The 14169-nt window shown below is 39.5% G+C and overlaps 1 protein-coding gene across 3 annotated transcripts in view; it reads right to left on the reverse strand.

Moving 5' to 3' along the window:
• Positions 1-7239, reverse strand: part of rufy3 (RUN and FYVE domain containing 3) — a 48619-nt gene extending 41380 nt beyond the window's left edge. For all 3 annotated transcript variants that reach the window (XM_061980403.2, XM_061980402.2, XM_061980405.1), the window contains exon 1: positions 6752-7239. In XM_061980403.2, coding sequence (XP_061836387.1) covers positions 6752-6995 — 244 coding nt within the window. In that variant the 5' untranslated portion in view covers positions 6996-7239. The remainder of the gene's footprint in view (positions 1-6751) is intronic.
• Between the last annotated feature and the right edge of the window lie 6930 nt (positions 7240-14169).

A 14169-nucleotide genomic window follows, 5' to 3' on the forward strand; every position in this document is an offset into this window, starting at 1 on the left:
AACCGATACCGATATATACAGTTGTGGAATTAACACATTATTATGCCTAATTTTGTTGTTATGCCCCGCTGGATGCTTTAAACAATGTATCGTATTTTTCGGACTATAAGTCGCAGTTTTTTTCATAGTTTGGCCGGGGGTGCGACTTATACTCAGGAGCGACTTATGTGTGAAATTATTAACACATTACCGTAAAATATCAAATAATATTATTTAGCTCATTCACGTAAGAGACTAGACCAGGGGTCGGCAACCTTTACCAGTCAAAGAGCCATTTTGACCAGTTTCGCCACTTATAGATAACAATGGGAGCCGCAAAATGTTTTGAAATTTTAAATGAAATAACACTGTATACAAAGTTTTTTTTTGCTTTGTGCTATGTATAAACCAGGGGTTCTCAGACACGCTGCCCACACTTTTATATGGAATTTGAAAGCTGGTGCGGCACGCAGGTTTTAAGTGAATGGCGCTTGCCAGCGTCATGCGTGCCGTGATGGTACAGCATATAGCACCCACTACAACCAGAGTGCCTGATCAGCCACACGTTGTATGGTGTTTCCGCTTGCTCACGTAAGAGACAGCAAGCATACTTGGTCAACAACCACACAGGTTACACTGACGGTGGCGGTATAAAAAAAACCTATAACACTCTTACTAATAATGTGCCACACTGTGAACCCACACCAAACAAGAATGACAAACACATTTCGGGAGAACATCTGCACAGTAACACAACATAAACACAACAGGACAAATACCCAGAATCCCATGCAGCCCTAACTCTTCCGGGATACATTATACACCCCTGCTACCAAACCCCGCCCACCTCAACTGACGCACAGGGGGGGGGGTTGATGTGTGAGGGAGCAGGGTTGGGGTGGGGGCGGGGTTTGGTGGTAGCAGGGGTGTAAAACAAAACACGTTGAAAAACTTATTCGGGTGTTACCATTTAGTGGTCAATTGTACGGAATATGTACAATCTACTAATACAAGTTTCAATCAATCAATCAAAAACAAGGTTTTCCAAAAAGAGAGAACAACTTCAACTCCAGTTATGGAAAAAAAAGTGCCAACATGGCACTGCCATATTTATTATTGAAGTCACAAAGTGCATTATTTTTTTTAACATGCCTCAAAACAGCAGCTTGGAATTTGGGACATGCTCTCCCTGAGATGATCCTAATACCCACTACAACTATGGGAAATAATATACTTTGACTTTCACAAAGTGTCTTTTTTTTTTTAAACATGCCTCAAAACAACAGTTACAAAAACAATGAAGACACACAGCTTCAGTCCAGAGTATACTAGAGCAGTGGTTCTCAAACTTTTTTCAGTGATGTACCCCCTGTGAAAATTTTTTTAATTCAAGTACCCCCTAATCAGAGCAAAGCATTTTTGGTTGAAAAAAAGAGATAAAGGAGTAAAATACAGCACTATGTCATCAGTTTCTGATTTATTAAATTGTATAACAGTGCTAAATATTGCTCATTTGTAGTGGTCTTTCTTGAACTATTTGGAAAAAAATATAAAAATAACTAAAAACTTGTTGAAAAATAAACAAGTGATTCAATTATAAATAAAGATTTCTACACATAGAAGTATCATCAACTTAAAGTGCCTTCTTTGGGGATTGTAATAGAGATCCATCTGGATTCATGAACTTAATTCTAAACATTTCTTCACAAAAAAATAAATCTTTAACATCAATATTTATGGAACATGTCCACAAAAAATCTAGCTTTCAACACTGAATATTGCATTGTTGCATTTCTTTTCACAGTTCTTTTTGACAGACATTTTAGTGAGGGTCAAACCATCATGGCATGGGGGAAACTCTGGGTTTATGGTAATGAATGGAATGGCCTACTTGATTTGATGTTCAGTTTATGAACTTACATTCATATTTTGTTGAAGTATTATTCAATAAATATATTTATAAAGGATTTTTGAATTGTTGCTATTTTTAGAATATTTAAAAAAAATCTCACGTACCCCTTGGCATACCTTCAAGTACCCCCAGGGGTACGCGTACCCCCATTTGAGAACCACTGTACTAGAGCATACTTGCCAACCTTGAGACCTCCGAATTCGGAATTTTTACGATAATTTTTATTTAAAGCGGTAATAATAACCGTCTGGAGTTTTACTGCAGTGGCGCAGTTGGGAGAGTGACCGTGCCAGCAATCTGAGGGTTCCTGGTTCAATCCCCACCTTCTACCAACCTCGTCACGTCCGTTGTGTCCTTGAGCGAGACACTTCACCCTTGCTCCTGATGGGTGGTGGTTGGGGCGTTGTATGGCAGCTCTCGCCATCAGTGTGTGAATGTGTGTGTGAATGGGTGAATGTGGAAATAGTGTCAAAGCGCTTTGAGTACCGTATTTTCCGCACCATTAGCCGCACCTAAAAACCACAAATTTACTCAAAAGCTGACAGTGCGGCTTTTAACCCGGTGCACTTTATTATATATGGATAAATATTAAGATTCATTTTCATAAAGTTTCGTTCTCGCAACTTCGGTAAATAGCCGCCATCTTTTTTCCCGGTAGAGCAGGAAGCGCTTCTTCTTCTACGCAAGCAACCGCCAAGGTAAGCACCCGCCCCCATAGAACAGGAAGCGCTTCTTCTTGTACTGTAAGCAACCACCCGCCCCCGGAAGAAGAAGAAGCGCGCGGTGCATGCTGGGATATGTGACGTTACATTTCCATTTGTGTGTTTATGTAAAGACCCCAAAATGGCTCCTATTAAGTGTGTTGTCTGTCTAATTATAAATAATGCAGACGAGGCGTGTTAACTGAGTTCTCAACGTTTACTCACAGCGTGCTCATAACCACATTCTAACTCCCAGCATACAACAACGCTTCTCAGAGCTACCGCGCATGCTCGTAACTATCGTTGCATGCTGGGTAGTGTAGTTGTTATATTTGCTAGCTCATAACATCACATTAAGAGACACGCTTACGCGCTTAATTCAATACTCGCCGTCATTCCGGGTGGATTGACAAAAGACCTCCAGCCGCTAGATATTGGTGTCAACAGGGCATTCGAAGCTAGACTGCTAACTGCGTGGGAACAATGGATGACAGAAGGCGAACACACCTTCACTAAGACAGGGAGGCAGCGCCAGACGACGCCAACATCTGCCAGTGGATCGTAAATGCCTGGGCAGATTTTTCGGTCACAACTGTGGTCCGAGCTTTCCGGAAGGCAGGATTCACAGAACTGCTGGATAACAGTGACACTGACTCCGATGACTTCGACGAGACGGAACCGGCCATTTTGGATCTCACATTTGCCCAACTTTTCACTTCGGACACCGAAGACGAAGGATTTACGAATGAAGAATAACTTCAGAAAGTGAGCGCTATGTTTATTTTGTGTGTTGTGACATTAACGTTCGAGCAACATTATGTTGCTATTGCTCTGCACTATTTTGAATTTTACTATGTTTGTGATTGCACATTTGCGTACATTTTGGGAGTGAACAGAGTTGTTAGAACGCTGGTTTTTAATATATTATTAAAGTTTGACTGACCTATCTGACTGTTTTTTTGACATTCCCTTTAGCGCAGCGTAGGCGCGGCTTATAGTCCGGGGCGGCTTATTGGTGGACAAAGTTATGAAATATGCCATTCATTGAAGGTGCGGCTAATAATCCGGTGCGCCTTATAGTGCGGAAAATACGGTACTTTGAAGGTAGAAAAGCGCTATACAAGTATAACCCATATTATTATAATGCTAATCGTTCCATCCCCAATGCAGTGAAACCTCGATTAACGAACCTATCATTACACAAACTTTTTGATTTACGAACGGCAGACCGAAAGAAAATATGCTTAGTTGTACGAACCATGCCTTATTTAAAGTAACAAAAAGGTCAAAAGATTTCAGTGTTTGTAGAAGTACTTTCGGAGCACATTCAACAATACCGCAATAATAATTTAATAATTTCAGTCACAATAACCGTGGTATGAAATGTTCATATCGTTAACCCCTACTACAAAACCATAACACTTCCTATCCCTCCTTTATTTTTTTTATTTTATTTGTTTGTTGATGGTTTTTTTTTACATATACAGTTGCCAGAAATACAATTAAATACATGTCAAATGTAATTTTTCCCCAAACAAGTAACCTGCAAAAAAATATATAAAATAAAAAATAAAAATACAACATTTAAAAGACAAACAAACAAAAAAAAATAAATAACCCAAAACATGCGTCAGTCAAATAAGTACAGGCAAGTATTGACATGAAGCCCAAGACAACTTCTTTATTTTGTAGATTGTCACTGAAGGCATCAAAACTATGAATGTACTTAACAAAAAAAGGTGAAATAACTGAAAACCTGTTTTCTATTCTAGTTTCTTCAAAATAGCCAACCTTTGCTCTGATTACTGCTTTGCACACTCTTGGCATTCTCTCGATGAGCTTCAAGAGGTAGTCACCTGAAATGGTTTTCACTTCACAGGTGTCATAGTTTTGATGCATTCAGTGACAATCTACAATGTCAATAGTCATGAAAATAAAGAAAACGCCATGAAATGAGAAGGTGTGTCCTAACTTTTGGCCTGTACTGTACATTTCAATTAGTTTCCAACCAGGGTTAAATTGGAGATCAGTCTCTTTGACATATTTTAGGAAAGTCCCTCCTTTAATTTGTACCTTGTGGAACTTGGTACCGTAATGAAACTCTCAATACCGAAGCATACAACATTCTCCCACTGAGGACAGAGCAAGGGACTCCGCAGTAGCACATGTCTCCTATTAGGAAAATGTAATTACGAAGAAGAAGCGCTGCAAATCACGGATGATGTCAGAAATCACGGGATGCAGTCACATCCGCCTGATGGCCGTGACACAGCATTAGCGCTGAAAAAAGCGCATGTTTACATGCAACATGACTGTCGATGGGACACGAGAGACATGTGCATAGTTCCTGAAGACACGGTTTTAAAGAAAGGATAAAACCTATTAAACAAAAAATGCTGCATTTGAAGTTAAGGCTTCGCTGCAGATCTTAAAATTTAGCCTGGTGCCCTGCCAATCATTCGGCAGTCAGTTACAGATGTGGGAGCTGTAAGTTTGATCATTGTGGTTATTCTTCAGCATGATGTCGCTGTTAAAACCTTACCAAAATGTTAGCATGTTGCATGCTGCTAATGTTTTTGTCCTGTCTCACTAAATTTTACATTATTTTTTGCGATATATGTCATCGACAAGTGGATCAAGTGCCCAATGGTGCTCCTTGCAGACACACTGGTGTGGACAAATACAGCTTGTGAGCATTAAAGCTGCAGACACACAAAAGTTCCCAGTGGGGCTAACTGAAAGCACTTTCAAACTGTCTGAATTCCAGGAGTAAAGCTACATTTTGGACACCACATTTCCAACACATTATTGAGGGACCTCTGAGACCTGTTGAACAATACTGTAATATGCACTGTAAAAAGTCTGTAGATCTTACGGTAAAAAACTGGCAGCTCAGTTGTCAAGATTTTACTGTAAAAATAAAAATTATAACGTTTTTCCATTAACTGTAATTTTTGTAAAAATTATCGTAAATTTAACGATCAAACTTGGGTTACCAAGCTACCATTTTACAGTAAAATCTACAGATTAATTTTAACACAAGTAGGGATTAATTTATTTTTACACTGGTATAGGATAGAATGTGATGAAGTTAAGTTCTAATGTGTTAAAATGTTCAGGTATTGTGTTTTTAAAAACAATGGAAATGATGTTTTGAGTAAAGAACAACAGCCTTCCAGCTTGTAATCTTAGGTTTTTTTTAAATTAAGAGGAGAAAACTATAATTTACGGGGGATATTGATTTTTGAAATATGTAAAGTAAGAACGAATATGAAATACAAATGCATTGCAGTTTTAGGAGTTAAATGACGGTTAAAAGTTTGGTGGACAAAATGAGACAGACAAAGAAGTGGCATAAAACACGTACTAGAAAGTCGGAGAAAGTTATACATGTAAACAAACTACGATGAGTTCAAGGGCCGCCAAAATTAGTAGGACAAAACAGCGCTCGCCAAATACTCGAATCAGTGTATCATGTTTAATACAAACAGTGTACTTTAAAACAATTAGGGAGGTTTGTGTCATGTTTTTCCTTCTACAGAAACCATATTAATACAAAAAAATTATTTTTTCCCCCTCATCTTTTTCCATTTTTCATACATTTTTGAAAAAGCTCCAGAGAGCCACTAGGGCGGCGCTAAAGAGCCGCATGCGGCTCTAGAGCCGCGGGTTGCCGACCCCCGAACTATATAATTTGCCTGAGAAGCTGGACAGAACAAAAAAAAAAAAGTTATTTTTTTAACATTCGCAAATATGATTGCAGCATTCACAGCTCCAATAAAAATATGTTGTGTGTGTTTTAGTACGTTAGAGTAGTAAAACAATTCGAAAACAAACAGAAGGTCTAACACGAGACACGTGGTCATGTGATGACTCGACTTGTTGACATTAGCTGGAATTAGCTTACATTTCTATCAAGTCATGTAGTAGTTTATCATCTTTTACTTCTACAGTCTCAGTTTGAATCTTATATCGCATTCATAAACAAGGTACAATAGAAAACATTAAATTAATACATTATATATATATAGAGTTATGTAGGGAGTTCTTGTGGACAATATATGTTAGCTTGTTCAGTTAGCATGAGAAACTGGAAGTTTAGTAAAAATGGAGGTTGTAAAAAAAAAAAAAAGTGTGATTTTTTTAAATTTATACTCACTTTTGCGTTTCGGATCCATCCTCTCGATGTGGAAGTCATACTTGACAGGCGGAGAGGGCGGCAGCGACACCGCCTTCCCGAAGCCGACGCTGGCGGAGCTCAGAGCCTCCTTGAAATAGATGACGGAGGTCGGCGAGAGCGTCTCGTCGGCGCTGTCCGCGTGTCCGTTCTCCTCCGAGGGACTCACCCCGCCGCAGCGCTGCGGAGGAGAACCGTCCCGCGGCGGCGCGTCCCGGTCCGCCATCCTCGCGAGCGAACCTCCGGGGGGGAAACTCACTGCATGTGACCCGCTCGGCGGCTCTCTGCGCTGGGCGAGCTCGGCGCGGCTAGCCTCGGTCTCTCATGGAGGTCGATGTACGGAAACAGAAACAGTCGTGACGGTCTTAATCCTCCAGCTTTGCGCCACAATTGTGCAGCTAAAATGACTCAATGGATGATGTCCTCCCCGCTGTCCAGCAAAACATGCACATTTAGTGCGATTTTTCTTCTTCTCCTCCCTCGGTTGTCATGATGCGTGACCCACTACCGCCCCCTCTGTTGATTCAAGCGCATTACAGTTGCATCTCAAATGACAAATTGTGCAAGAGTTATCAGAATCAGAATCATCCATCTAGGGATGGGCGATACGGCCTTTTTTTAATATCTCGATATTTTTAGGCCATGTCACGATACACGATGTATATCTGGATATTTTGCCTTAGGACAGGGGTCGGCAACCCAAAATGTTGAAAGAGCCTTATTGGACCAAAAATACAAAAACAAATCTGTCTGGAGCCGCAAAAAATTAAAAGCCATATTACATACAGATAGTGTGTCATGAGATATAAAATGAATTAATATGACTTAAAGGAAACTAAATGAGCTCAAATATAGCTACAAATGAGGCATAATTATGCAATATGTACATATAGCTAGCCTAAATAGCATGTTAGCATCGATTAGCTCGCAGTCATGCAGTGACCAAATATGTCTGATTAGCACTCCACACAAGTCAATAACATCAACAAAACTCACCTTTGTGCATTCACGCACAACGTTAAAAGTTTGGTGGACAAAATGAGACAGAAAAAGAAGTGGCATAAAACACGTCCTAGAAAGTCGCAGAAAGATATACATGTAAACAAACTAAGGTGAGTTCAAGGACTGCCAAAATTAGTAGGACAAAACGGCGCTCGCCAAATACTCGAATCAGTGAAGCATGTTTAATATAAACAGTGTGCTTTATAACAATTAGGGAGGTTTGTGTCATGTTTGTCCTCCTACAGAAACCATATTAAAACAAAATATTTTTTTTCCCCCTCAACTTTTTCCATTTTTCATACATTTTTGAAAAAGCTCCAGAGAGCCACTAGGGCGGCGCTATGCGGCTCTAGAACCGCAGGTTGCCGACCCCTGGTTTAGGAGTTATGTTCAAATAACTGTCAAATAACTGCGGCGTGGTGAAGTTGGGAGAGTGGTCGTGCCAGCAACCTGAGGGTTCCTGGTTCGATCCCCACCTACTACCAACCTCGTCACGTCCGTTGTGTCCTTGAGCAAGACACTTCACCCTTGCCCCTGATGGGTCGTGGTTAGGGCCTTGCATGGCAGCATGGGTGAATGTGGAAATAGTGTCAAAGCGCTTTGAGTACCTTGAAGGTAGAAAAGCGCTATACAAGTATAACCCATTTACCATTTACCATTAAGCAGTGGCACAAACATTCATGTCATTTCAAAACAGAAAGTGCAAGATTGTCAGAGACATTTTAAAACAAGCTATTAGTGCACTTTTGTGCATGATGTCACTAAGATGACATATCAAAACGACACTAAATTAAAGTGCACTACAATAGTTTAAAACAAATAAAGTGCACTTTTGTGCATGTTGTCACACAAGATTTTTCAATAACTGTCAAATAAAAATGAGCTGCATAATAGGAAATCAAATAGTGTATGTCCTTCGCTATGTGGTAGGTTCCTGCGGACGTTATCTCCATCTGTTGTTGACTTTTTTTTTCATACGGTGTTGATCTGGAAATGGTTGCCTCTGCATTTTGTTGGTGTGGCACCGAACGGAGATGTTGACATGCGGAGTTTCAAGCACTCTTCATTCTCTAGCGGGTGACTTTTCAAATGATGCTACAAATTAGCAGTAATGCTACTTTTTGTCGCAACGCTTTTGCCCCACACCTGACAAATTACGGTTGTCTGTTCGACATATTCCCACTTGAAGCCAAACCACCGCCAGACGATGGACCCCGTGCTGTTTTTCTTGGGAATTAATTCTTCCTTCATTTGTTACCAGATTCGCACCTTCTTTCTCTCGTATTACCGCTCGCACCACAGCTAACGTTACCCATGCCGCTACCTCTCTGCTCCGCGAGGGTGTATACCAGTTACGTGCGGTGAGGTTCATGGCTGGTGAGGCACTGACTTCATCACAGTCAGATTTACAAACATATGAACCCTAAAGAGTATCTTATTCACCATTTGATTGGCAGCAGTTAACTTGTTATGTTTAAAAGCTCATACCAGCATTCTTCCCTGCTTGGCACTCAGCATCAAGGGTTGGAATTGGGGGTTAAATCACCAAAAATGATTCCCGGGCGCGGCGCCGCTGCTGCCCACTGCTCCCCTCACCTCCCAGGGGGTGATCAAGGCATGGGTCAAATGCAGAGGACAAATTTCTCCACACCTAGTGTGTGTGTGACAATCATTGGTACTTTAACTAAACTTTAACTTTACACATACAAACTGTAGCACACAAAAAAGCACATTTAATTAAAACAATGTTATTATGGTCTTACCTTTACTTATAAGTGCGGGAACAGTGGTGTTCGTGTTGGAGGAGTTGTGAATGAATGAAATATGAAATCCGTGCTGCAGTCTGCAGGTGTACCTAATGTTGTGTCCCTGCAGTCGTTCACGGCTCCTCCGGCGCGAGTATTGTTGTTTTTGCACTTTTTGGCTTCTTGTTAAGTGACTTTTTTTTTTGGGTGGATTCGGTCTTGCACGTGGAGGGTTTGGGGGTGGGCTTTGGTTGGTGTGGCGCTCCTGTCGGGGGGTGCATTCTGCGGCGGGGGTGCATTAACCGGCACCAGGAGGCGGGATTACTGCAAGCCTCACACAGTGCGTCTTCGCAGCAGTTTTATGATTGCTCAGCACAAGAAATACGTTACACACATACAGTTGTTGACAAAATACACTGTACATTATATACCTCAGCTAACTAAACTATGGAAATGTATAATATAATTCATATAGCAATACGGTCTCATTGCACAGCAGGCCAGCAGTTAGCCGAGTCCATGTTGAGGCACAACTGAGTGACGTGCCTCAACTGGCTGCTGATCACCGCACCGTCTCTTCTCAGTATTTGAACGGCAAATGTGAAAATTCAGCGATTTTGAATAAAAATAATCTAAAACTGGTGAAGTTCAATGGAAAATAACTTTATAGTATAATCACTGAATACATATAACAGTTTAATTATTTTTTTTTCTTTTTACATTTTTTTTCTTTCCATGATGGCAGGTGAGGCACAGTCACTGGCATATACGTATGTGACGTATGTAAGAAAGTGCGCTTGTTTTACGTTTCTGTGAGAAGGAGAGACAACAAAGAGTGATAAAAGCGTGTAGTGTAATGCTCGCAGCTAAAAGCAACTGCGTGAGAACGTATACTCGAATATCACAATATAGTAATTTTCTATATCGCACAGAAACAAACACGCGATATATCGAGTATATTCTATATATCGCCCAGCCCTACATCCATCCATCCATTTTCTACCGCTTGTCCCTTTTAGGGTCGCGGGGGGGTGCTGGAGCCTATCTCAGCTGCATTCGGGCGGTAGGCGGGGTACACCCTGGACAAGTCGCCACCTCATCACAGGGCCAACACAAACAACATTCACACTCACATTCACACACTAGGGCCAATTTAGTGTTACCAATCAACCTATCCCCAGGTGCATGTCTTTGGAGGTGGGAGGAAGCCGGAGTACCCGGAGGGAACCCACGCAGTCACGGGGAGAACATGCAAACTCCACACAGAAAAATCCAGAGCCCGGGGTTGAACTCAGGACCTTTGTAGAAATACTTTCATAATCTCCGGGGGGAAATTAATATTTTCAGCACAATCCCATTCAAGAGCAAACAATCAATCAATCAATCAATGTTTACTTATATAGCCCTAAATCACGAGTGTCTCAAAGGGCTGCACAAGCCACAACGACATCCTCAGCTCAGATCCCACATCAGGGCAAGAAAAAACTCAACCCAATGGGATGACAATGAGAAACCTTGGAAGGAACCGCAAAAAAATCTAAAAAAATTGAAAACTTTTAACAATGACTGGACAACAAAGTATGAATGTTTTGCCCCGAGCAAATGCTCGAGTCATTGTTTCCTGTCAGACATTTTAAGCGACGGACACAGTGTTCTAGACAAGCAGCAACAATGGTATTTGTTGTTAGTTTTGTATTGAAATTGCTAAGATTTGTGATGTATTTTGTAGTCACGGTCGTCTTGTTTTTGTCTTAGAGTAACTCTGGTAATCAAAGCTCGTTAAATACACACAGCGCTAAACTTGACCAATAGAGGGCAATAATGCTACACCTTAGGTTTAATTGTGATGAGCCACATTCATTGTGTGCAATGGTTGATGTGGCTGTTGTTTGATTTGTATATGCGTAAACATTTGTAGTTAATTGTGTGAGTGTATTTACACTTAACCTTCTATTTGATTGTTGTGAAATACACAGCGAACATTATTTTATGTAAAATACACAATGGACGATATACTTTTGTAATGTTTATTTTATGTTTATATTTTCAGTCTTACACACCTAAATGAAGAACGAAGTGTAAAGAAATACAATTAAGGAAGGAAAATAATTCAAAAGAAGGAACATTAATTCTCACCAAAACTTCTGGAGCTTCTGTTTGTTCATGCTGTTAATTATCAGCACACTGAAAACGAGTAGCAAGGGCAGAGCAAATGCTCGAGTCATTGTTTCCTGTCGGACATTTTAAGCGACGGACACAGTGTTCTAGACAAGCAGCAACAATGGTATTTGTTGTTAGTTTTGTATTGAAATTGCTAACTTTTGTGATGGATTTTGTATTCACTGTCGTCTTGTTTTTGTCTTAGAGTAACTCTGGTAATCAAAGCTCGTTAAATACACACAGCGCTAAACTTGACCAATAGAGGGCGATAACGCTACACCTTAGGTTTAATTGTGATGAGCCACATTCATTGTGTGCAATGTTGTTTAATTTGTATATGCGTAAACATTTGTAGTTAATTGTGTGAATGTATTTATACTTAAAATTCTATTTGATTGATGTAAAATACTCAGTGAACATTATTTTATGTAAAATACACAATGGACGTTATACTTTTGTAATTTTTATTTTAAGTTTATATTTTCAGTCTAAATGAAGGACGAAATGCAAAGAAATACAATTAAGGAAGGAAAATAATTCAAAAGAAGGAACAGTAATTCTCACCAAAACTTCTGGAGCTTCTGTTTGTTCATGCTGTTAATTATCAGCACACTGAAAACGAGTAGCAAGGGCAGAGCAAATGCTCGAGTCATTGTTTCCTGTCGGACATTTTAAGCGACGGACACAGTGTTATAGACAAGCAGCAATAATGGTATTTGTTGTTAGTTTTATATTGAAATTGCTAAGTTTTGTGATGTATTTTGTATTCACGGTCGTCTTGTTTTTGTCTTAGAGTAACTCTGGTAATCAAAGCTCTTTAAATACACACAGCGCTAAACTTGACCAATAGAGGGCGATAACGCTACACCTTAGGTTTAATTGTGATGAGCCACATTCATTGTGTGCAATGTTGTTTAATTTGTATATGCGTAAACATTTGTAGATAATTGTGTGAATGTATTTACACTTAACCTTCTATTTGATTGATGTAAAATCCTCAGTGAACATTATTTTATGTAAAATACACAATGGACAATATACCTTTGTAATTTTTATTTTATGTTTATATTTTCAGTCTAAATGAAGGACGAAATGCAAAGAAATACAATTAAGGAAGGAAAATAATTCAAAAGAAGGAACATTAATTCTCACCAAAACTTCTGGAGCTTCTGTTTGTTCATGCTGTTAATTATCTGCACACTGAAAACGAGTAGCAAGGGCAGAGCAAATGCTCGAGTCATTGTTTCCTGTCGGACATTTTAAGCGACGGACACAGTGTTATAGACAAGCAGCAACAATGGTATTTGTTGTTAGTTTTGTATTGAAATTGCTAAATTTTGTGATGTATTTTGTATTCACGGTCGTCTTGTTTTTGTCTTAGAGTAACTCTGGTAATCAAAGCTCACTAAATACACACAGCGCTAAACTTGACCAATAGAGGGTGATAACGCTACACCTTAGGTTTAATTGTGATGAGCCACATTCATTGTGTGCAATGTTGTTTTAATTTGTATATGCGTAAACATTTGTAGTTAATTATGTGAATGTATTTACATTTAACATTCTATTTGATTGATGTAAAATACTCAGTGAACATTATTTTATGTAAAATACACAATGGACGTTATACTTTTGTAATTTTTATTCTAAGTTTATATTTTCAGTCTAAATGAAGGACGAAATGCAAAGAAATACAATTAAGGAAGGAAAATAATTCAAAAGAAGGAACATTAATTCTCACCAAAACTTCTGGAGCTTCTGTTTGTTCATGCTGTTAATTATCTGCACACTGAAAACGAGTAGCAAGGGCAGAATAATTAAATTATTGACAATGCAGTGTGAAAGTTAGAAAAGAGAAAACGTCACACAAACAGCTTGCTTACAGGAAGGCAAGATTATTTAATAAATATCTCTGCAATGCCTCCTCGGTTTGATTTGGAAATTTCAGGACTTATGGGGATCCCAAAAATACATAAGCAGGGGCCATCAGGTTAGAAAAGTTGGTTTTGCATAATAGGGCCCCTTTAGGAGTGTTTTTAAGTGAGCTTCAAGCACACCTGTGAAGTGAAAGCCATTTCAGGCGACTACCTCTTAGAAGGTCATCGAGAGAATGCCAAGAGTGTGCAAAAAAAAAAGTAATCAGAGCAAAGGGTGGCTATTTTGAAGAAACTAGAATATAAAACACGTTTTCAGTTATTTCATTTTTTTTTGTTAAGTACATAACTCCACATGTGTTCATTCATAGTTTTGATGCCTTCAGTGACAATCTACAATGTAAATAGTCATGAAAATAAAGAAAACGCATTGAATGAGAAGGGATGTCCAAACTTTTGGCCTGTACTGTAAAAATGGGCTATACTTATATAGCGCTTTTTATCCTTCAAGGTACTCAAAGCACTTTGACACTAGTTCCACATTCACCCATTCACACACTGATGGCAGGTCGGAGCTGCCATGCAAGGCCCTAACCATGATCCATTAGGAGCAAGGGTG

This window comes from Nerophis lumbriciformis, linkage group LG20, assembly GCF_033978685.3.
Source record: "Nerophis lumbriciformis linkage group LG20, RoL_Nlum_v2.1, whole genome shotgun sequence".
NCBI classification, from domain to species: Eukaryota; Metazoa; Chordata; class Actinopteri; order Syngnathiformes; family Syngnathidae; genus Nerophis; species Nerophis lumbriciformis.